Consider the following 24,260-nt stretch of genomic DNA (forward strand, 5'->3'; position numbering starts at 1 on the left):
CTCCGGATTCCTCCCACATCCCAAAAACATGTATGGTAGGTTAATGGAAGACTCTGAATTGCTCTCTAAATTAAATCTAATAGCCGTAGGTGTGAATGTGAGTGTGAATCGTTGTTTGTCTTTGTGTGCCCTGCGATTGGCTGGCGACCAGCTTAGCGTGTACCCTGCCTCTCGCCCGAGTCACCAGGGGTAGGCTCCAGCACGCCCGCGACCCTAGTGAGGGTAAGCGCAGCGGAAAATTTATTTTCAGTATTATTCACTAAACACCAGAAAACGAGAAATATTCTATCGTATGACCAACACAATATTGGATATAGCCAACAAACTCTTTCCTGTAGGCCAGGCCTAAAAGTTATGATAAATTGATATGAACAAATCTTTATTGTTATTTTTTTTACTCTTGATTTGTAAAAAGAAAAACCTTCAGTCACACTAGAATATTCAATTATAGTAAGAGAGTTAAATTGATTCACTTATTTGATAATCCTCAAGAAGGAGTTTAAGGACTATATAGAATTTTCTCAAATTCAAACTTTTTAGTTGAAAAACAATATTCTAAATAGTTGGTGATAAATATTCGTAGACTAACTTTAGCTGTCAGATAATTGGACTGGATTTCACAAGCAGGACAAACTGGTCTAAATTAGAACAAAAGTGGGATTAGAGGCTTGTGTGTTGATGAAGAAGGCAGCTAGCTAGCTGCGAGAACTAATATTAAATGCAGGACTCATTGATCATCAATACTTCAAACGTATGTCGTGGCCGTATATATGCATGCTTCAATTCGACGCCAAGCGGCATCAGGTCTTGTCTTCCCCGATGTGCCCCTCCCCGTAGCTGGGAAGCCTGTGAGCCTGACTGCTTAGCCAGCAGCGGCTAGATGGTGGATAGAAGCATTTTACAAAGCGGGGGGGAAAAATAAACCACTAACACCGTTCACACACGGCAGAATGAGCGCAATCACTTAACCTTTTATTAGGATGGGCTTTTGAGTTTTGATGCAGGCAATTTGATTCGCCAGCATGGCAAACGTGGGCAATATTCGCTTCGCCACATCCTGTTTCAATCAGCATTTGGCCAGGGGGTGAATGGGCAGCGTGAACCCTGACCCTTAGCAGTGTTCTGGAGGGTGCTTGGGAATTCACCCAACCAGTTTACATTTGCTTGTGGGCTTGGAGAAGGCGTTCGACCATGTCCCTTGGGGAGTCATATGGAGCGAGCTCCAGAAGTATGGGGTAATGCAGGCTGTTCGGTCTCTATCAAGGGTTTGCTCCACATTGCCCGCAGTTAGTTGTTTTTGTTTCCAGTAAAGGTTGGACTCCGCCAAGTCTGCCATTTGTCAACAGTTCAGTTCACAGTTGAGGCGTTGCGGGAGTCCTGTTTGGTGGCCCCAATATAGCATCTCTGCTTTTTGCAGTTGAAGTGGTTCTGTTGTCTTAATCAAGCTGCTATCTTCAATTCTCACTGGAACGATTTGCAGCCGCGTCTGAAGCGGTCGGGATGAGAATCAGCGCCTCCAAATCTGAGACCATGGTCTTCAGTAAGGAAAGGATGGAGTGCTTTCCTTGGGTCAGGGATGAGATCCTTCCCCGAGTGGAGGCGTTCATGTATCTTGGAGTCTTGTTCATGAATGATGGGAGATCGACAGGTGGATTGGTGCAGCGTCTGCAGTAATGCAGACTCTGTATCCGTATGTCGTGTTAAAGGAGGAGCTGAGGCGAAAGGTAAAGCCCTCATTTTATCGGTAGAACGACTTTACCACCTTCATCTATGGTCACCAGCTGTGGGTCGTGACCAAAAGAACAAGATCTCAGCTACATTTGGCCGAAATGAGTTTGCTCCTCAGGGTGTCCGGGCTCTTCCTTCGAGATAGGTTGAGAAGCTTGGTAATCTGGGAGGGGCTAAAAAATCGAGCCGCTGCTCCTCCGCATGTAGAGCAGACTGCTTGGGCATCTAGTTAGGCGATCTCTGGATGCCTCCCTGATGAGGGGGGGACAACCCGGACACACTGGAAAGATTGTCTCCGGGCTGGCTTGGGGATGCCTTGGAGCTGGACAAAGTGACTGGAGAGTGGGAAGTCTGGGCTTCCCTCCTTAAGCTGCTCGGATAAGAGGAAGAAAATGGATGGATAGATGGAAAGATGGAACGTTCACCAGCGTTCTCAACCACTTTCCCTTCATTCAGCATGGATTTTAAATTGTTTTTTTGGGGGGGTTTTGCCAACAAAATGCCAGGAAAAAAGGGCTGAACAATTTGGGAAAATTATCTAATTTATTGTTTTTTTAATCAATATTGCGATTGCTGTTTAGCGTGCGATTTTTGGGATGAAGCTTCTTCAGTATTATTCAATAAACAAGAAATAAATCATTCTATAGTCTAATCAACACATTGGGAACAGTCAATAAATAAAAGGTCTAATGGTTATGATGAATTGATATGACTAACATACAGTGTATTTATTTTAATCTTAAATTGTAAAAAGAGAAATCATCAAGACTGATCGATTTAACTTCAAGCCCTGTATACAGGAGGTACGAAAAGTATTTAGACACCCTATAATATAATATACTCTTTGTTATATTGCAGCCATTTGCTAAAATCATTCAAGTAAATTCCCCCCCCCCCCTCATTAATGTACACAAAGCACCCCATATTGACAGAAAAAACTGAATTGTTGAAATTTTTGCAGATTTATTAAAAAAAAAAACTGAAATATCACACAGCCATAAGTATTCAGACCCTTTGCTCGGTATTTAGTAGGAGGACTCTTTTGAGCGAATACAGCTAGGAGTCTTTTTTCACATCTGCCATTCCTCCTTGCAGATCCTCTCCAGTTCTGTGAGGTTGGATGGTGAACATTGGTGGACAGCCATTTTCAGGTCTCTCCAGAGATGCTCAATTGGGTTTAAGTCAGGGCTCTGGCTGGGCCATTCAAGTACAGTCATGGAGTTGTTCTGAAGCCACTCCGTTATTTTAGCTGTGTACTTAGGGTCATTCTCTTGTTAGAAAGTGAACCTTCGGCACAGTCTGAGGTCCTGAGCACTTTGGAGAAGGTTTCCATCCATGATATCCCTGTACATGGCCGCATTCATCTTTCCTTCGATTGCAACCAGTTGTCCTGTCCCTGCAGCTGAAAAACACCCCCACAGCATGATGCTGCCACCACCATGCTTCACTGTTGGGACTGTATTGGACAAGTAATGAGCAGTGCCTGGTTTTCTCCACAGATACCGCTTAGAATTAAGGCCAAAAAGTTCTATCTTTGTCTCATCAGACCAGGGAATCTTATTTATCATCATCTTGGAGTCCTTCAGGTTTTTTTTTAGCAAACTCTATGCAAGCTTTTATGCGTCTTGTACTGAGGAGAGGCTTCAGTCAGGTTACTCTGCCATAAAGCCCTAATTGGTGAGGGCTGCGGTAATGGTTGACTTTCTAGAACTTTCTCCCATCTCCCGACTGCATCTCTGGAGCTCAGTCACAGTGATCTTTGGGTTCTTCTTTAACCTCTCTCACCAAGTCTCTTCTCCACCGATTCCTCAGTTTGGCTAGATGGCCAGCTCTAGGAAGGGTTCTGGTCGTCCCAAACGTCTTCCATTTAAGGATTATGGAGGCCACTGTGTTCTTAGGAACCTTAAGTGCAGCAGAATTTATTTTGTTACCTTGGCCAGATCTGTGCCTTGCCACAATTCTCTCTCTCTCTGAGCTCTTCAGGGAGTTCCCTTGACATCATGATTCTCATTTGCTCTGGCATGCACTGTGAGCTGTAAGGTCTTATATAGACAGGTGTGTGGCTTTCCTAATCAAGTCCAATAAGTATAATCAATCACAGCTGGACTCCAATGAAAATGTAGAACCATCTCAAGGTTGATTAGAAGAAATGGACAGCACCCGAGTTAAATATATGAGTGTCACAGCAAAGGGTCTGAATATTTATGGCTGTGTGATATTACAGTTTTTCTTTTTTATTAAATCTGCAAAAAATTAAACAATTCCGTTGTTTCTGTCAATATGGAGTGCTGGGTGTACATTAATGAGGGAAGAATGAACTTAAATGATTTTAGCAAATGGCTGCAATATAAGAAAGAGTGAAAAGGTTAAGGGGGTCTGAAAACTTTCCGTACCCACTGTACATGTAATTTGCGTAGGGGTCCTCGGTAGACAGTATAAATTAGACATTTAGATTTGGACTCTGCCGACCAATCGCAATAACGCTTGTTAGCCACTGCCTCAGTCTAAAAATGGCTCAAGTATGTCTGACCACAAAGCTGGAGGGGCTGCCAGCATCATTTCTTTTTAACCAGCTTCCATTCCAGCTGGTTATAAAAAATACTCTGGGAATGCTACCGTGGGAATGCTCAGCGCTACCTTATCTTGTACCGCACCAACTAACTATGAGCTGCGGCTACGCAGGCAAAAGAGTGGGGAGGAAGGAAAAGTTGGGAGGAAATAAAAAATAAAAAATAAAAATAAAAATAAAAAATTAAAAAAAGCCGGCCAAGTGGTCATGCTGGCTTTGCCGCCTTAAAGTGCACTGTTCTCGACCATGACTATGTGCATGTCGCAGGGGGGCTGGTGACAGAGCGGGGAGGCAGGTGAGGGGGAAAGAAAAGAAAAAAAAAAGCCAGTCTACAAGAGACTGGGTGTTTGATGTGGCGCCTTACAGTGCAATGTTCTTGGCTGTGACTGTCCACGTTGTGAGGGAAAGTGCGTAAGGTTTTTTTGTTGTTGTTGATATTCATGATGGACAAGTGGGCCATCCCCTCTAAATACCTCTAACCCTATGCACATGGTCGATTTGTCAGGCAACGTACAGTGCCGTGAAAAAGTAAATAGAAAATGCAGTTATTTAATTTATCATGGGTATTTAAGTATCAAAAAGTTAACTATCTAAATAAATCAGACTTTCACTTTTTAATACTTGGTTTCAAACTAATCTGGCCTTCCTGTTTTTGAGGCTCACCAATAGTTTACCTCTTACAGCTGGTGAAGACTTGTTTGTTGTCTTTGAGACACATACAACTGGTTGTTGATTGTTCTTTATCTGGCGAACTGTTTTCTTTACCAGGGAAATAATTCTTCGGTCATCCACCACAGTTTCTTTTTTTCCGTGGCTTTCCATGTCTTTTGGTGTTGCTAAGCTCATCGGTGCGTTCTTTCAGAATCATCATTAGAATTGGTTTTGTCAGTAAAAGGTACATTCACAACTAGGACTCTGTCCGATGGTGCACCATGAAACATTCTTTTCAAGAATGTTCAAAACAGGAATACACACACCTGACAATGGAACGGCTCAGCAGCCAACTGTCCCATTATTTTGGCTCCTTAAAAAGTGGGAGGCACATATCTAAATGGTTATACTTCCGACAGTGTTCACCTGATTTGGATGTAAATACCCTCAAATTGAAACAGAAAGTCTGCAGTTAAACTTGTTTGTTTCATTTCAAATCCATTATGGTGGTCTTTAAAGCCTAAAACATGAACGGTGTTGATGTCCCAATATTTATGGACCTGACTTTAGGGCCAGATAGGTTTTCATTTATTCCCCCCCGCCTCAATGAATATTATCCATCCATTTTCTTCACCACTTATCCTCACTAAGGTCGTGGGCTGCTGGAACCTATCCCAGCTATCTTCGGGCGGGAGGCGGGGTACACCCTGAACCGGTTGCCAACCAATCGCAGGGTACATATAAACAAACAACCATTTGCACTCACATTCACAGCTACGGGCAATTTACAGTCTTCAATCAACCTACCACGCATGTTTTTGGGATGTGGGAGGAAACTGGCGTACCTGGAGAAAACCCACCCAGGCACAGGGAGAACATGCAAACTCCACACAGGCGGGGGTGGGATTTGAACCCGGGTCCCCAGAACTGTGTGGCAGATGTGCTAACCAGTCGTTCACCGTGCCGGCATGAATATTATTATCAATAAAAATATTTTACATTTACTTTAGTTGTCTTTCTGAGATATAACATTTGTTTGATCATTTGAAAATATGTTTAATTTTAAACTTTTTCACAACTCTGTACATGTAACAGTTCATCGATAATTAATTAATGCATTGGAAAGCTAAATGGCACATACCAAATTTGACTGTAAAATGTATTTCTTCACAGATATAACTGACATCAGCTCTGCATTATCAAAGCTGACAGAGCCCACTACACCAGTGCCAATGTCCAAAATCTCTGTTTCCAGCATCGTGAATAACGCTCGAAGGCACATTCAACGGCACAGACTTATTGATGAGTGCCCACTTGGCGCAGATATACTTAATTCTGTTCTTCAGGTAAGTGTTTTTAATATATTTTTGAAGCATGGTTAATAAACATTACTAGAAATCAGAAATGTAATTTAATAAGTCATAATATTAACGGATTAAATGCTCAGTGCACACACAGTAAATGAAAATATTAAAGTAAACAGAAGATATAGGATAGAAAAAAAGACAACAGACTTGGAAAAAGACTGGAAGGCACAGTGATTACCCACACTTAAATGGTGAATGTTGACTGTCAGCCAGAAATAATAATAATGACTGTGTGATGGAAATAAAGGTATTCATTCAGTTTCCAACGTTAATGTTAAGCATATGCACTTTGAAATCAAATTGTTGCTGACATTTGGCAGACAAAATGTAAAAATGGCAACTAGTTGTTGTCTATTTCCTGACTAGTGTCGCGGAAGCCTTTGAGCAGAATTGAATGAAGTTTGCTTATTACATCCATCTATCCATCCATCCATCCATTTTCTGTACCGCTTATCCTCACTAGTTTCGCGGGCATGCAACAACCTATTCCAGCTATCTTCGGGCGAGAGGTGGGGTACACCTTGAACTGGTCGCCAGCCAATCGCAGGGCACATATAAACAAACCCAAGCAAGAAATTCTGTTATGTAAGAAATCCATCCATCCTGTCTTCTGTTTATCTGGGGTCGGGTTGCGGTGGCAGCAGCTTTAGCAGGGAATGCCAGAATTTCCCTCTCTCCACCCACTTCGTCCAGCACTTTCGGGGGGACCCTAAGGTGTTCCCAGGCCAACCTTAAGACAGTCTCTCCAGCTTGTCCTGGGTCATCCCCGTGGACATGCTGCTCACCAAGGGAGGCATCCAGGAGGCATCCTCACCAGCCACCTTATCTGGTTCTTCTCAATCCGGAGGAGCAACTACTCTACTCTGATTCCCTCTTTGAGGACTAAGCTTATCACCCTATCTCTAAGGGAGAACCCAGACACCCTGCAGCAATAACTGATTTCATCCGTTTGTATCTACTATCTTCAGTCAACACCGACAGTAAGTGACCGTAGCTGAGGGAGAGAGGTGGACAATATGGCGATATATATGGTGGCGACGATAGAAAAATGTCTATCTTCTCTCATTATTTATCATATTAATAGTTCTACACAGTCTTCCACACCAAAGGCAACCTTTTATTTATTTTTTTCAAAAATGTCTGCATAAGACTTTCTCTAGCAAATAACAAAGCAGGGTTCGACGTTAAGCCTTTTTGAGTGGCCTGAGCCAAGTTGTGGTGGCCCTGTCAGAACCTGTACTGACCCCGTAAAACATAATATGTTAAGTTTGTGGGGTTTTTTCAGATTTAGAGTCTTTATACTGTATTATTTGAAACTGTTGAAGAAATTATTAAGACAAATACATTCATGACTAGGACTGTTAACCTCACTAAAATCAATGCATTGCAGTTGCACAAATTAATGTTTCAAAGAATAAATCCATTACAGAATGATTCAAATATTCACTTACATTCAATGACATTCCAACAATGCTTTATCTTGTGCCTTGATGTTGTGTACAAATGAGATGATGCATCCCAATGGGATATCCTTGAAATGAATAAATACGTGAATAATGCACAATACTAAATATATTTTTTATACAAAGCCAGTGGTCCCAAAATGTTTTAGTGCCACTGAATGTTTTCATCTGAATACAATTTGGGTTATTTACATTTAAACCCTAGAGATAAATAAACACGTTGTAGTATACAATATTATTTACATATGGCGGCCTTATGCCGTATTCCAACAAGTGTTTCGACATAACGACGACGACACATACGCTACACTCGACACTCGTGGTGGTGCGCGTTTTCTTACTTTCAAGATGAATAAAGATCTCGTTTGGACACAGTTGTTGTCTGCAAATTATTGGTTATTAAATTATTAATAATCTGTCGATAAAGTTTCACTTTGTGTCGCTGCCCTTGTTCTTCACCGCCACTTTCGTGGTCCCGATGCAGGCATAAGCTTCGTTAGCTTTGGTTATCGACTTGAGGCTAACACCTCTGTCCTGTCAATGCCTGTCTGTTTTTCTTTCCGTCATCATAACATGCTGTCTCGGTCAGGATCTTTCAGTGATAAAAGTATTTCAGTCCAAAAATGCACTTTTGGGCCATTTTCAGCTGGCAAAATCGTTCAGTGACTTGAAAATGCAGACCAGAGTCAATAGGTACGTGGCAGCCGACACCACGTGAAGTGATGTCATGCTGGGAAATGAAAGCACCGAGAACCAGCATTGATGGAGGTGTACAATTCCAATGGAATCGGTCAATTCGACCCAATTCTAAATCGGAACAGTTTTTTTCGATTTCCACCCCTAGTAGTAGTACTAGCTCTTTCGGTCACAACCCACAACTCCAATACCAATGGAATCGGTCAATTCGACACGGTTCAAAGTCGGAACATACATCTCTTTCGGTCAGAACCCACAACTCGTGACCGTAAGGGAGGGTAGAAACATAAAGTGGGTACGGAAAGTATTCAGACCCGTTAAATTCTTCACTCTTTGTTATATTTCAGCAATTTGCAAAAATAGTTTTAAGTTCATTTTTTTCCTCATTAATGTTCACACAACACTCCATATTGACAGAAAAAACTGAATTGTTGAAATTTTTGCAGATTTATTAAAAGAAAAACTGAAATATCACGCAGCCAGTATTCAGACCCTTTGCTGTGACACTCATATATTTAACTCGGGTGCTGTCCATTTCTTCTGATCATCCTTGAGATGGTTCGACACCTTCATTGGAGTCCAGCTGTGTTTGATTATACTGATTGGACTTGATTTAGAAAGCCACACACCTGTCTATATAAGAACTTACAGCTCACAGTGCATGTCAGAGAAAATGAGAATCATGCGGTCAAAGGAACTGCCAGAAGAGCTCAGAGACAGAATTGTCACAAGGTACCGATCTGGCCAAGGTTACAAAAGAAATTCTGCTGCTTAAGGTTCCTAAGAGCACAGTGGCCTCCATAATCCTTAAATGGAAGATGTTTGGGACGACCAGAACCCTTCCTAGAGCTGGTCATCCCGCCAGCCTCTCTCTTGGTGAGAGAGGTCAAGAAGAACCCAAAGATCAGGACCTATGACTGGGCCGAAGATTCACCTTCCAACAAGACAATGACCCTAAGCACACAACTAAAATAACCAAGGAGTGGCTTCAGAACAACTCCGTGACTGTTCTTGAATGGCCCACCCAGAGCCCTGATTTAAACCCAATTGAGCATCTCTGGAGAGACCTGAAAATGGCTGTCCACCAACGTTCAACATCCAACCTGACAGAATTTGAGAGGATCTGCAAGGAGGAATGGCAGAGGATCCCCAAATCCAGGTGTGAAAAACATCATTCCCAAAAAGACTCATGGCTGTATTAGCTGAAAAGGATGCTTCTACTAAATCCTGAGCAAAGGGTCCAAATACGTATGGCTGTGTGATACTTCAGTTTTTCTTTTTTAATCAATCTGCAAAGATTTCAACAATTCCGTTGTTTTCTGTCTATATGGGGTGCTGTGTGTACATTGCGGTGGGGGGGGGGGGGGTGAAAAGAGCGAAAATTTTAAGGGGATCTGAATGCTTTTCGTACCCACTGTAGATCTATTTGTAAATTGAGAGCTTTGCCTTTTGGCTCATCTCCTTCACCACGACAGACCGATACAGAGTCTGCATTACTGCAGAAGCTGCACAGATGTCTGTCAATTTCTGGCTCCATTCTTCCCTCACTGGACCTCTTCCTTGACCTGGAGAGGGCACTCCACCCTTTTCTGACTGAAGACCAGGGCCTCAGATTTGGAGGTGCTGATTTTCATCCTAGCCGCTTCACATTTGGGTGCGAACCGCCCCAGCGGGATTTGAAGATCACAGCTGGATGAAGCCACCAGCACCACATCATCTGCAAAAAGCAGATACTCAATGCTGAGGTCACCAAACTGGACCCTCTCAATGCCTCGGCTGTGTATAGACTTTTTGTGCTGTTCGGCTTTTAGGTAAAGCAGAAAGGAGGATATGTATCCCTTTTATGCCGGAACAGTTTTATTGTGTCACAGTGGACATTTTAAGCTGCCACTGTGGTTTCTTTGTATTCTGATGGATATTTATTGAGAAGTTTTTAAAGGGGAGTAACAGAAAAAACAAAAACGAAAGCGAGTGAAAAGGTAACGAAAGAATATAAGAAAAGACACCACCAAAAGACAACACTAGCTGTAAACAAGATGAGGAAAGTGAAGCATTATATACAGAGTACAATGACACATTGATATTCGAGTATTGTATGGGTCAATATTGCTACACCCTGTGAGGGAAGGACTGGACAATATAGGACGGGACAGGAGGGGAAGCAAAGAGGACAGGGTCGTGGACCCGGCTGCACAACTGAAGTGTGGTAGGAATGGCTATGTAAATTCTAAATATCGAAACAATTCTGTTTTTTTCTGTCAATATGGAGTGCTGTGTGTACATTAATGAGGAAAAAAAATAACTTAAATTATTTTAGCAAAATGGCTGCAATATACTGTAACAAAGATTTAAAATTTTAAGGGGGTCTGAATACTTTCCGTACCCACTGTATGATTGCCAATCCTTGAATGCCCCCTAGAGGTCATTGATGTTTTAAAGTCTGAAATGCTAGAGAATAATTTTGAAGATAGGTACTCAGTATACAGTAAACAAGTATGTATAATAAATGAACAAGTCATGTAAATTGACAAATAGCTCCATCTTGTGATTGAATCGGTGATCAGTTATCGTTTTTCTAAACTTGCTGATCGGTGATCGGACCCAAAAATCCTGATCTTGTAAAGTCTAATAATTAGATGTGTACCTAATGGGCTAATGGGGAATGAAATATTCATAATTAAGGGAATAATACATGACATTAAAATGTTGCCATCCTTCAAAAATAAGTAATGTGAACAAAATCTGCATTACTCCTGTGTCCTCTACTTTAATTAAATCACTCAGTCGGTTTTGTTTATTTATTTAGAAGCACTGCCTTGTGAGGATAAGTGGTAAAGAAAATGGATGGTTGGATGACCCCGGGCAATTGACAATTGTCATTAGATTAAAGGTTATTTTTCATATGCTGTGATCTGGCAGCACGGTGGATGACTGGTTAGCACATCTGCCTCACAGTTCTGAGTTCAAATCCGGCCTCGCCTGTGTGGAGTTTGCATGTTCTCCCCGTGCCTGCGTGGGCTTTCTCCGGGTACTCCGGTTTCCTCCCACATCCCTAAAAACATTGATGGTACGTTATTTGAAGACTCTAAATTTCCCGTCGGTGTGAATGTGAGTGTGAATGGTTGTTTGTTTGTATGTGCCCTGCGATTGGCTGGTAACCAGTTCAGTCACCAAGTTCAATTTTAAAAACTCAAGTCAAAGGCAACCCGAGTCAAGCCATTTGACTCTAGTCCCCCAATCTCTGCTTCTTCGCGCACTTAATTCACTGCAGGGGTTTTTTGGAGCGTAAGCACCGCAATAAACGAGTTTAACTGCACATAACACCAGAAGATGCAAATCATTACGGCTAAGTAATTTGTTCACAAACAGTTTCTCAATACCATCTGAGAAATCCATCAAGCTTCACAGGAATTAAAAAAAGAAAATGTGAAATAAAGTACCAAAAGAATCCAGTAGTGCTAAACATCTGTAACTTAAGATCACTTTAAGAATGCTACTTCTTTCAGGGAAAAACTCACATAAAAGCAAAACACACATGCAGGTAATCCTGCTCGCTTGATTTGATGTCATTCTGACACTTCAATGTCTAAAATGTTTGGAATGTTGCTACAATTTTTTTTTTCTGAAATTGCTTTGTTGAAGTCAGGAATTGTTTCTTTGTTTCGTTTTTGTTGATAGCAAAAGTTAATTTTCTTAAACAAATTGCATTTGCGGCGGCACGGTGGACGACTGGTTAGAGCGTCTGCCTCACAGTTCTGAAGACTTGACTTCAATCCCTGGCCCCGCCTGTGTGGAGTTTGCATTTCTCCCCGTGGGCTTTCTGTGGGCACTCCGGTTTCCTCCCACATCCCAAAAATATGCATGGTAGGTTAATTGATGACTCTAAATTGCCCGTAGGTGTGAATGTGAGTGCGAATGGTTGTTTGTTTGTATGTGCCCTGCGATTGGCTGGCAACCAGTTCAGGGTGTACCCTGCCTCCTGCCCGATGATAGCTGGGGTTGGCTCCAGCACGCCAGCGATCCTTGTGAGAAGAAGCGGCTCAGAAAACGGATGGATGGATAATTGCATTTGCATTATTTGTCAAAATGAATGCTAAATACCCCAAAAATCTAAGGTTGATTGTCTACTGTATTATGTACTGCATACAGACTCTTTCTTATTGTAAGGTTGTTGTTTTTTTTCTTTGTTCAGTATCTTTTTCCAGATGCTGCTGTGGATAAGACAGAAAATAAAACTGCACAAACACATAGCTATGGAAAGCCTGCAAAAGATCAAAATACTGATGTAAGTAAATATTCAGTTATTAATCCTTTAAAACTACGTACTCTAGATGTGATATTTATCTATTTATATATCAGCTCTTTGTATATTTAATAAAAATATGAGAGATCGCATTTATTGTAAAATATGGCATTTGAGACAATAAAACAATTTGAATGACAACTAGAAATCACTTATAAAGCCAGGGAAGTCATAGATGATTGGCGAGACTCTGGAGTAAATGTGTACTATACATTGATTGACTGTTAATGTAAATACAAAGCAACATTAAAAGCATATTTATTTGATTCTCATTTGCCCAGGAACTTTTTATTCAGTTGAAGTCGGCACCAGTTGAAAGTCTGACGCATCGGCTGGCACTGTGCATATGTCTCGTCAACTACTACCATGGTGGGCTGCGGGCAGTGACCTACCTCTGGCAGGAGTTTGTCCTCGAGTTGCGATACCGCTGGGAGAACAATTACCAAATCTGTGGGTGGGTATGACACAGTGGCTCACTATTGGTCTCACAATTATTAAGATCTGCTGTCAGAGCATTGTAGACAAGCGTATTGTACACACATCTGCTAAACTTTTCTTTTTGTGCTGTAAAACATAGTTGTGATTTTTTTGATTTTATTTTGTATTTGTTTTTATTTTGCCCTAACTAGATAAATAAATGGGAAAAAAAAATAACACAAAACAGTGTTTCCCTGGTATATTGCAGATTTTGTTTTAGTCTACTTTTGATCCACTTGTCCAGGGGTGGCCAACCCGCGGCTCGCGAGCCTCATGCGGCTCTTTAACTAGTTTCATGCGGCTCTTCAGGAGCTGTCACATGACATGCGTCAAAAATGCAAGAATTGCTTAGAGTGGCAACAACAGAATACAAGCCAAGAGGATTGTTCAAGATAAGGAATGCCAGAAGTCTCACTAAGCAGCATAGTAAGAGAAAGATGTTATTGAAAATTATTCTATTATTGTTTGTGGACTTGCTTGAACTGAGAGTTTGTGTGTGTGAGACAGTGCACACAATGTTAACTGCTGAAAATTACTGATATTATCATGTTGGTGTGGTTATTTTCATTAGATCTGGCTGAGCAGAGGTCTGTGTATGCGTGCATACATGATTAAAAGATGATGTTCATGTGTACCCATGTGTATGATGTGGCTCTTTGCAGTAACACAGAAAAGAAAGTGGCTCTTAGTCTTTGACTAGTTGGCCACTTCTGCACTTGTCTATCCCAGAAATCCCCCGTAGTATATTGGAATTGTATTTTGTTTTGTTTTGTTTTTGAGCTGTGGATTTCTGCTTCTCAGTCAGTTCAGGTGGACGGCAATGTTGGTAGGTTTGCAGTTGTGCCATACTTTTTCCAATTTTTAATGATGGATTGAACGGTACTCCTTGGGATGTTTTTTTATAACCTAGCCTTGCTTTAAACGTCTCCACAACTTTATCCATGACCTGTCTGGTGAGTTTCTTGGTCTTCATGGTGCTGTTGTTCACTGGTGTTCTCAAACAAACCACTGAGTCCTTCACAGAACAAGTATATTTATACTGAGAGTAAATTACTCGCTGGTGGACTCTTTTGAGACTTTAGGTGACTTGTGAAGGCAATTGATTGCACTGGATTTTATGTAGGGGGTGAATACAAATGCACACCACGTTTCAGATTAATATTTCTTTACATTTATGAAAATCATTTTCCTTCCACTTCACAATTTTGTGCTACTTTGTTTTTGGTCTGTCACATAAAATTTCACCAAATTACATTTAAGTTTATGATAGTAAGGTCACAAAATGTGGTAAAGTTCAAGGGGTAGGAATAATTTTCAAGGCACTGGACAGATCTCATTTTATTTGACAAAACTTTGCATATAGCCTGAGGGGCCTGACGTTGTGAAAATTTTGACATCACTGTATTGCGTTGTAAAACATTTTCACAGGGGCAGGGTTCATCCTAAAAATTAGCCATAATTCACTGACAATTCATCCAATTATGATAAACATTTGAAGATATCTTCAGAACGTGTGGCATGTGCTGTAAAGCAGTGATTCTCAAAGTGTAGTGTAGTACTACTAGTGATACTCCCTCTTGTGGTATGCGAAATAATTACTGAATTAAATGTACAAACTATGCATAATGTTACAGTGGCTTAAACTTTAAATGTAATAAAGTACATTTGGTAGGTACAGCAAGAAAGAGAGAGAGAAAGAAAGAAAAAGACTACTGCGCTGCTGTATTTTAAAGTTGGCTATTATGGTGGTATTTGGAGTGCCTAAATCATCACACACATTTTTTACCTGGTGTAAACAGTTTGAGAACCACTGCTCTAAAGTATTTTTATCCTAAGCCATTGAGCTGCCACACCCCTCATGGTACAAGCATGAGAACCTTGACATTTTTATGTTACAAAAACAGTTTAATTGGGGTGTTGGTGTGCAGTTTTTTATTATATATACATGTACATACATATACACAGTGCCACCAGAAAGTATTCACACCCCTTCACGTTGTTCCATATTTTGCAATGTTACAGACTTATTCTAAAGCTGATTTGAGTATAGTTTTCTTTATAAAAAAAAAAAAAAAGAAATCGACATAAAATATCCCATAATGACAAAGTGTAGTGACTATGGCCCGGTTGGCACAGCATTCTCCCAAACCGCCCCACTGTGCGCGAGGGCCACCAAAGGACGCCTGGCGTATGTCGGTTGGACCTTAAACTAATTAGCAGCTTCCCATCAAATCTGGATTCCAGATATCAAAGACCCTTGTGATGTGCAGAACTGATTGCGACCAAAAGGTTGGGAGAACCTCTCTTCAATAAGATCGAGCTGGGACAGATCAACAATAGCTGTATTAGTTGGATATGCCACAGATTGAACTATTACTCCCGGAACTTGAGTTATATTTAATCACCGCCTTTAAGACACCGGCGTTGCCCAAGGAAAGAAGCCGGCCAGTGCGTCTTCGATCCGTTTTCCTAGCCGTGATCTGTTGGCAGAGCCTCAGTAAGAAACTACCAGCATTCCGTCGTGGTCACGCACGCAGCTGAGAGCAAGAGCTGGGCCCGCCACAAGTTCAAACGGCAGGATAAGTTACAAGCACGCCCCGACTGTTGTTTTGGCACCTCTTTTTTATTTTTACTTGCATCTTCTTCAACTGAACCTGCTTTGTTTGCCTCCTGAGACGCACGGAGAAAGACCATTCCCAGGGACATCTGATCTACAGTCGTGAGTAGCACAATAGTCGTTGCCAAAAATCTGCAAGATGAGTGCCGAATAATTTTCGGGAAAATACTAGCTTCACACAAATCCCAACTTTGCTCTCTCTTGCGCTGACTCAACGCAGTAAACGCTCACATTTTCATTTTTAGCCCAGCAACACATTTCCCTTTTTGTCCACCTATTCTTCTTTCTTTCACCAATCGTGTTTCCCTTTTGTAGTTAGAGCCCTCTGTGTGTTTCCCTATAGATCCCTCGTAGATTTCATTTAATATTCGATAAAATTCCACTACTTGTTTTGATTTTAATAATGAAACCTCTGTAATCGAGAACTCGTATCTCATAAAATGTAGTAACCTTCAGATTATGAGACTGATAAGTTTTTCGTCACGTTTCCTAGATTTTACACACATAAAAAAGAGACGTGGTGCCCTTTACGAGACAGTTTGACTGGGACGTTAAAACGTAAATCGAACTATCCCAGAAGTGAATGCAGGCGTTCACCTTGGACGAATATATTTCTTAAATAAATTGTGTTTTGTCCAACACCAATATACGCTACAAGAGCAAAAACATTTTCAGACATTTGTGTAAATTTATAAACAAATATAAACAAACATAATAGGTACCGTATTTTCCACACTATAAGGCGCACTTAAAAGCCTTTAATTTTCTCAAAAATTGACGGTGCGCCTTTTAACCCATGTGCATTGAGTTCCAAAATATGTAAAAATGTTGTTGTGCGATTTTGGTAAGTGCTCCGCTTGATTGACTGTCGGCCCATTTCCCACCGATATAGGGACGTAATACGTACACTACGTGCACTGGCAGCGATAAACCAATTAGAGAACATTACGTAAAGCTACATACAGTACGTACGCTTACCTCCGGCACGCCTCTGGTAGCTATACTGTACTACCGGTATGCTGCAAAACAACATTTGTTTGGCTAAGGACCCCCGAAAATGGCATCAGCGAAGAGACATGGTTACGAGGCACAATTTAAACGACAGGCTATCAGTTACGCGGTTGTAAATGGGAATAGAGCAGCCGCGAGAGAATTCAACATCAAGCACAAGAACAGCCGGGAGAAGCGTCTCTACAGTCACCATTCGACTGAAGGCAATAACGATAGCACAAGACATGAAGATTGAACACTTTCGAGGAGGTCCGTCTTGGTGCTTTCGTTTTATGAAAATGTGCCATCTCGCCATCCGCGCAAGGACTACCGTGGCGCAGCAACTGCCAGCGAACTCCAAAAGCTGGAGATTGGTGTAAACAGGGCATTCAAAGTGAAGTTGCGAGCGATGGATGAGAGACGGCGAACACACCTTTACTAAGACTGGGAGGCAGCGAGTTACGCCACCATATGTGAATGGATTGTGGATGCCTGGGCTAAGGTATCTGCTTTGACTGTTGTCCGAGTTTTTGCAAAAGCTGGCATCACTGCTGAACAGCCACCCGGCAACAAGACTGACTCCGACAATGACGAGAGGGAACCTGGCATGTTTGATGGCGAAATTGCACAGCTGTTCAATTCAGATACAGAAGATGAGGACGTCAATGGATTTGTGACAAAAGATTGATCAAAAAATAATGTGAGTTAATTTTTACATACGTAGTAGAATAAAGTTCAACCAAAATCACTGTTTTGCTTCCGTTACCTTGTTTTAGCATTCGCTGAATAATACAGTGCGCCTTATGTATGGCTTAAGTACAGAAATAGACCCCGTATTGAGACTACGCCTTACAATCCGGTGCGCCTTATGGTGCGGAAAATACGGTACATCAGTATTGACACCGTTTTTTATGACACATACCTAAGCTCAGGTGCATCTGATTTCCACTGATCATGCTTCTACAACTTGAATGGAGTTCACCTGTGGTAAATTCAGTTGACTGAACAACATTTGGAATGGCGCACAGCTGTTTAAATAAGGTCTCATAGTTGGCAGTGCATATCAGAGCAGAAACCAAGCAATGAAGTCTAAGGAATTGTCTGAAGACCTCCGAGACCGGATTGTGTCAAGTCAAGAATCTGGGGAAGGATACAAAACAATTTCAGCATCATTGAAGTCCCGAGAACCACTCTGGTCTCGATTATTCGGAAATAGAAGAAGTTGGAACCACCACGACCCTGACTAGATCTGAAAATCCGACCAAGCTGAGTAACCGGCAAAGAAGGGCCTTGGTCAGAGAGGTGAACAAGAACCCTATGGTCACTAAGGTGGCGCTCCAGTGTTCCCTTGCGGAGATAGAACCATCCAGAAGGTCAACCATTCCTAACGCACTCCACCAATCAGGCCTTAATGGTAGACTGGCCAGACGGAAGCCACGTCTCACTAAATGCAAAAGGCACCTTAAGGATTCTCAGAACTGCAGAAACAAAATTCTCTGGTCTAATGAAACCAAAATAGAACTTTTTGGCCTGAATTGCAAGCGTCATATCTGGAAAGGAAGAGGCACTGCTCATCACCTGGCTAGCACCATCCCTACTGTAAAGCATGCTGTGGCAGCATCATGCTGTGGGGCTGTTTTTCTGTTGCAGGAACTGGACGACTAGTCCGCAGACAGGGTAAAATGACAGCTGCCAAATATAGGGAAATTCTTCAAGAGAACTTGCTCTAGAGTGCTCTGGAACTGGACTAGGGCGTTGATGGACCTTCCAACACGACAATGACCCAAAGCACACAGCCAAGATAACAGAGAAGTGGCTTCAGGAAGATGCAGCTCATGAATGTCCTTGAGTCGGCCAGCCAGAGCCCGGACTTGAATCCAATCGAACATCTCGAAAGACCAAAAAATGGCTGTCCACCGACGCTGCCCATCCAATCTGACTGACCTTGAGAGGATCTGCAGAGAAGAATGGGAGAAAATGCCCCAAAACAGGTGTGCCAAGCTTGTGGAGACATACCCAAGAAGACTTGAGGCTGTGATTGTTGCCAACGTTGCTTCAACAAAATATTAAGCCAAGGATGTGAATACTTATGTACCTATTGTTTAAATGTTTACATTTTCAATACATTTGCACAACTGTCTGAAAAAATATATATACTTTGTCATTATGAGCTGTTTTATGTATTTTCTTTTTTTTTTCTTTTTTTTTTTTTAAGAAAACTATACTCCAAATCAGCTTGAGTATAAGTCTTTCAAAATGTGGAAAATGTGAAGGGGTGTGAATACTTTCTGGTGGCACTGTATACATACATACATATATCCACTGTCACTCAGTCGACTGAACAAATTCTGTCTTTTTTCTCTCCTCCAATATCTGCAGATTGCTTGGCGAAGAGCCACCTGATCTTCGCTGTTGTCTTCTGCATCAAAAGTTTCAGGTAGCGATGGCTGCATGATATAATACAGAACTATGTTTTTTAAAGGGAACCCTGATTGTTCAGAAATGCTCACCTTTTACTAATTATAATAATTTGGGATCACTAAAGTACTATGTTTTACCAAGTCTGACTTCGCAAAAAATAAAAAAATTACGAATGTCACTAATTAACCTGTGAAGTCTGTCATAATATACACAGGAGCCTTGGATGTGGCGGAACAGCAATCAAAAGTTGTGACACAGTATTTTATTGATCTCTGAAACGAAGTGCAATGTTTGAATGCCAACGCGTTTTTAAATGGACCTCTCCCAACAGTACCTCGAGGAGATGAACATTTCAGCAGATTATTGATGCTAATCAGATGGCTAAAAGATGTGTGGTCTGCTCTGTCAGTGTATTTGATTTACAATTTAAACATTTTCTGAGAACGGAGACATCCTTTCAAGGCGGATGCTCTCTGTCTGAACAAAGAAGGTGCAAAACGTTTAGGTGTAAATATTTTTTATTATGTTTGTCACGAGTCTCAAAAGGAAAACATGGAACTGAATGGTGCAGTACAAAAGATCCATGCTGAAAGTCTTCGCAGGAAGGAACAAACGATAAGCCAGCTCTATGGAATACAAAAAGTGCAGTCGGCGGCTTCAGGTTGACCAATTGTTTTTTTTTATTTATTTTTTTTAAATGTTTTCTACGACCACCACACCCTCAACCTTGTTGAGCTGCAACTTGTGGTTTCACCTCGAACCTCAACACAAAACGTCAAATCCATTTCCAGCCCAAATGAGTCTCTCCTGGATTTCACTGACAAGATGAAGAACCTTATCAATATTGAAATCCAACTCACACCACATCTTCCTCATCCTTCAGCTCCTCCCATTCCACCTCGCCTGAAACATCCTTCCATCCATCCATTTTCCACCGCTTATCCGGGTCGGGTCGCAGGGGCAGTAGCTTTAGCAGGGATGACCAGACTTCCCTCTCCCCAGCCACTTCATCCAGCTCTTCCGGGCGGATCCCGAGGCGTTCCCAGGCCAGGCGAGGGACGTAGTCTCTCCAGCGTGTACTGGATCGTCCCCGGGGTCTCCTCCTGGTGGGACGTGACCGGAACACCTCACCAGGGAGGCATCCGGGAGGCATCCAAATCAGATGCCCCAGCCACCTCATCTGGCTCCTCTCGATGTGGAGGAGCAGCGACTCTACTCTGAGATCCTCCCGGATGACCGAGCTTCTCACCCTATCTCTAAGGGATAGCCCGGACACCCTGCGGAGGAAACTCATTTCGGCCGCTTGTATCCGGGATCTGGTTCTTTCGGTCACGACCCACAGCTCGTGACCACAGGTGAGGGTAGGAACGTAGATCGACCGGTAAATTGAGAGCTTCGCCTTTTGGCTTAGCTCCTTCTTTACCACAACAAACCGATACAAAGTCCGCATCACTGCAGACGCCGCACCGATCCGCCTGTTGATCTCCCGTTCCATTCTTCCCTCACTCGTGAACAAGACCCCAAGATACTTGAACTCCTTCACTTGGGGCAGGATCTCATCCCCGACCTAGAGAGGGCATGCCACCCTTTTCCGACTGAGGACCATGATCTCAGATTTGGAGGTGCTGATTCTCATCCCAGCCGCTTCACACTCGGCTGCGAACTGCTCCAGTGAGAGTTGGAGGTCACGGCTTGATGAAGCCAACAGAACCACATCATCTGCAAAAAGCAGAGCTGCAATACTGAGGCCACCAAACCGGACCTCCTCTACGTCTCGGCTGCGCCTAGAAATTCTGTCCATAAAAGTTATGAACAGAATCGGTGACAAAGGGCAGCCTTGGCGAAGTCCAACCCTCACCGGGAAGGAGTCCGACTTACTGCCGGATATGCGGACCAAACTCTGACTCCGGTCATACAGGGACTGAACAGCCCGTATCAGGGGGTTCGGTACCCCATACTCCCGAAGCAACCTCCACAGGACTCCCCGAGGGACACGGTCGAACGCCTTCTCCAAGTCCACAAAACACATGGAGACTGGTTGGGCGAACTCCCATGCACCCTCAAGGACCCTGCCGAGGGTGTAGAGCTGGTCCACTGTTCCACGGCCAGGACGAAAACCACACTGCTCCTCCTGAATCTGAGATTCAAAAAGGCCCGATAGGACTCCTTCTTCAGCTTGACGGCATCCCTCACCGTTGGTGTCTACCAACGGGTTCGGGGATTGCTGCCACGACAGGCACCGACCACCTTACGGCCACAGCTCCGATCGGCCGACCTCAGCAATGGAGGCGCGGAACATGGTACACTCGGACTAGATGTCCCCCGCCTCCCCCGGAACATGAGCAAAGTTCTGTCGGAGGTGGGAGTTGAAACTCCTTCTGACAGGGGATTCTGCCAGATGTTCCCAGCAGACCCTCACAATACGTTTGGGCCTGCCACGTCGGACCGGCATAATCCCCCACCAACGGAGCCAACTCACCACCAAGTGGTGAACAGTTGACAGCTCCGCCCCTCTCTTCACCCGAGTGTCCAAGACATGCGGCCACAAGTCCGATGACACAACCACAAAATCGATCATCGAACTGCGACCTAGGGTGTCCTGGTGTCAAGTGCACCTGTGGACACCCTTATGCTTCAACATGGTGTTCGTTATGGACAATTCGTGACGAGCACAGAAGTCCAATAACAGAACACCACTCGGGTTCTGATCGGGGGGGCCGTTCCTCCCAATCACACCCTTCCAGGTCTCACTGTCATTGCCCACGTGAGCATTGAAGTCCCCCAGCAGAACGATGGAGTCCCCAGCGGGAGCGCTCTCCAGCACCCCCTCCAAAAAGGGTGGGTACTCTGAACTGCTGTTTGGTGCATAGGCACAAACAACAGTCAGGACCCGTCTCCCCACCCGAAAACGGAGGGAGGCTATCCTCTCGTCCACCGGGGTGAACCCCAACGTACAGGCGCCAAGCCGGGGGACAATAAGTATACCCACACCTGCTCGGCGCCTATCACCGTGGGCAACTCCAGAGTGGAAGAGAGTCCAACCCCTCTCGAGAGGACTGGTACCAGAGCCCAAGCTGTGTGTGGATGCGAGTCCGACTATATGTAGTCGGAACTTCTCGACCTCACACACCAGCTCGGGCTCCTTCCCTGCCAGAGAGGTGACATTCCACGTCCCTAGAGCCAGCTTCTGTAGCCGGGGGTCGGATCACCAAGGCCACCGACCAGCTCACACTGCACACGACCCCAATGGCCCCTCCTACAGGTGGTGAGCCCATAGGAAGGGGGACCCACGTTACCCTTTCGGGCTGTGCCCGGCCGGGCCCCATGGGTGCAGGCCCGGCCACCAGGCGCTCGCCTTCGAGCCCCACCACCAGGCCTCGCTCCAATGGGGGGCCCCGGTTTCCCGTGTCCGGGCAAGGGAAAACGAAGTCCATTGTTTGTGTCATCATAAGGGGTCTTTGAGCCGTGCTTTGTCTGGTCCCTCACCTAGGACCTGTTTGTCATGGGTGACCCTGCCGGGGGCATAGAGCCCCGGACAACTTGGCTCCTAGGATCATTGGGACACACAAACCCCTCCACCACGATAAGATTGACGGCTCAAGCAGGGGTGGGTGATTTTTACATTTTTTTTTGGATCAGGATTGATCAAAAACTAACGTGAGCACTTTGTTAAATACTTCAATAACGTACAACCAAACTCACTGTTTACATTGTTAAATACTTCAATAATGTACAACTGAACTCAGTTTTACTCCCGCTGCCTTTTTAAAAACATACGCTAGCATGCATGCTAGCATATGTTTTAGCGTGCACGCATGCTTCCGTATGTTTTAAGCTAGCGTATTTTTTTACCATGCCTGCGCCCAATAATACAGTGCAGCGTATGTATGTGTTAAATACAGAAATAGCACCCGTAACTGAGACTGCGCCTTTTAATACGGTGCGCCGTATTGTCGCGAAAATACGGTAAATGATTTTAACAAATGGCTGCAATATAACGAGTGAAAACTTTAAGGGGGTCTAAATACTTTCCGTACCCACTGCATGTTTATTCATGCAATTTTACATTATTTTATTAATTTAATAATTAATGAATTAATTCACTACCCAGAATGCACCATGACAAAAAAACAATGATAACCTATGTTGAAATTACGTTTTGTGAAAATGTATTCATTCATTGCGGGCGTGCTGCAGCCTATCCCAGCTAAAAACCAACATTGAATGCCTGTGACCTTCGATCCCTCAGGCGGCACTGCATCAAAAACCGACATCAATGTGTAAAGGATATCACCACATTGGCTCAGGAACACTTCAGAAAACCAATGTCAGTAAACACAGTTTGGTGCTACATCTGCATCTTGAATGTCTACTATGCAAAGCAAAAGCCATTTATTAACAACGCCCAGAAACGTTGCTGGCTTCTCTGGGCCCGAGCTCATCTAAGATGGACTGATGCAAAGTGTTCTGTGGTCCGACGAGTCCACATTTCAAATTGTTTTTGGAAATTGTGTACGTCATGTCCTCCGGGCCAAAGAAGAAAAGAACCACCCGGGCTGTTATGGACGCAAAGTTCAAAAGCCAGCATCTGTCATAGTATGGGGCTGTTTTAGTGCCAATCATATGGGTCACTTACACATCTGTGAAGGCACCATTAATGCTGAAAGGTACATACAGATTTTGGAGAAACATATGCTGCCATCTAAGCAACATCTTTTTCATGGACGCCCCTGCTTGTTTCAGTAAGACAATGCCAAACAACATTCTGCATGTGTTACAACAGCGTGGGTTCGTAGTAAAAGAGTGCAGGCACTAGACTGGCCTGCCTGCAGTCCAGAACCTGTCTCCCATTGAAAATGTGTGGCGCATTCTTCTTTTCCTTTCGGCTTGTCCCTTTAGGGGTTGTCACAGCGCGTCATCCTTTTCCATGTAAGCCTATCTTCTGCATCCTCCTCTCGAACACCAACTTCCCTCATGT

At 43.3% G+C, this 24,260-nt stretch overlaps 1 protein-coding gene across 4 annotated transcripts in view; it reads left to right on the forward strand.

The window, feature by feature from the left end:
- Positions 1 to 24,260, forward strand: part of rab3gap1 (RAB3 GTPase activating protein subunit 1) — a 156,421-nt gene that overhangs the window by 62,340 nt on the left and 69,821 nt on the right. For all 4 annotated transcript variants that reach the window (XM_061692207.1, XM_061692208.1, XM_061692210.1 and 1 more), the window contains 4 exons: positions 6,122 to 6,294; positions 12,667 to 12,759; positions 13,059 to 13,231; positions 19,241 to 19,298. In XM_061692207.1, coding sequence (XP_061548191.1) covers positions 6,122 to 6,294; positions 12,667 to 12,759; positions 13,059 to 13,231; positions 19,241 to 19,298 — 497 coding nt within the window. The remainder of the gene's footprint in view (positions 1 to 6,121; positions 6,295 to 12,666; positions 12,760 to 13,058; positions 13,232 to 19,240; positions 19,299 to 24,260) is intronic.

This window comes from Phycodurus eques, chromosome 12 (assembly GCF_024500275.1).
Source record: "Phycodurus eques isolate BA_2022a chromosome 12, UOR_Pequ_1.1, whole genome shotgun sequence".
Taxonomy (NCBI): Eukaryota; Metazoa; Chordata; class Actinopteri; order Syngnathiformes; family Syngnathidae; genus Phycodurus; species Phycodurus eques.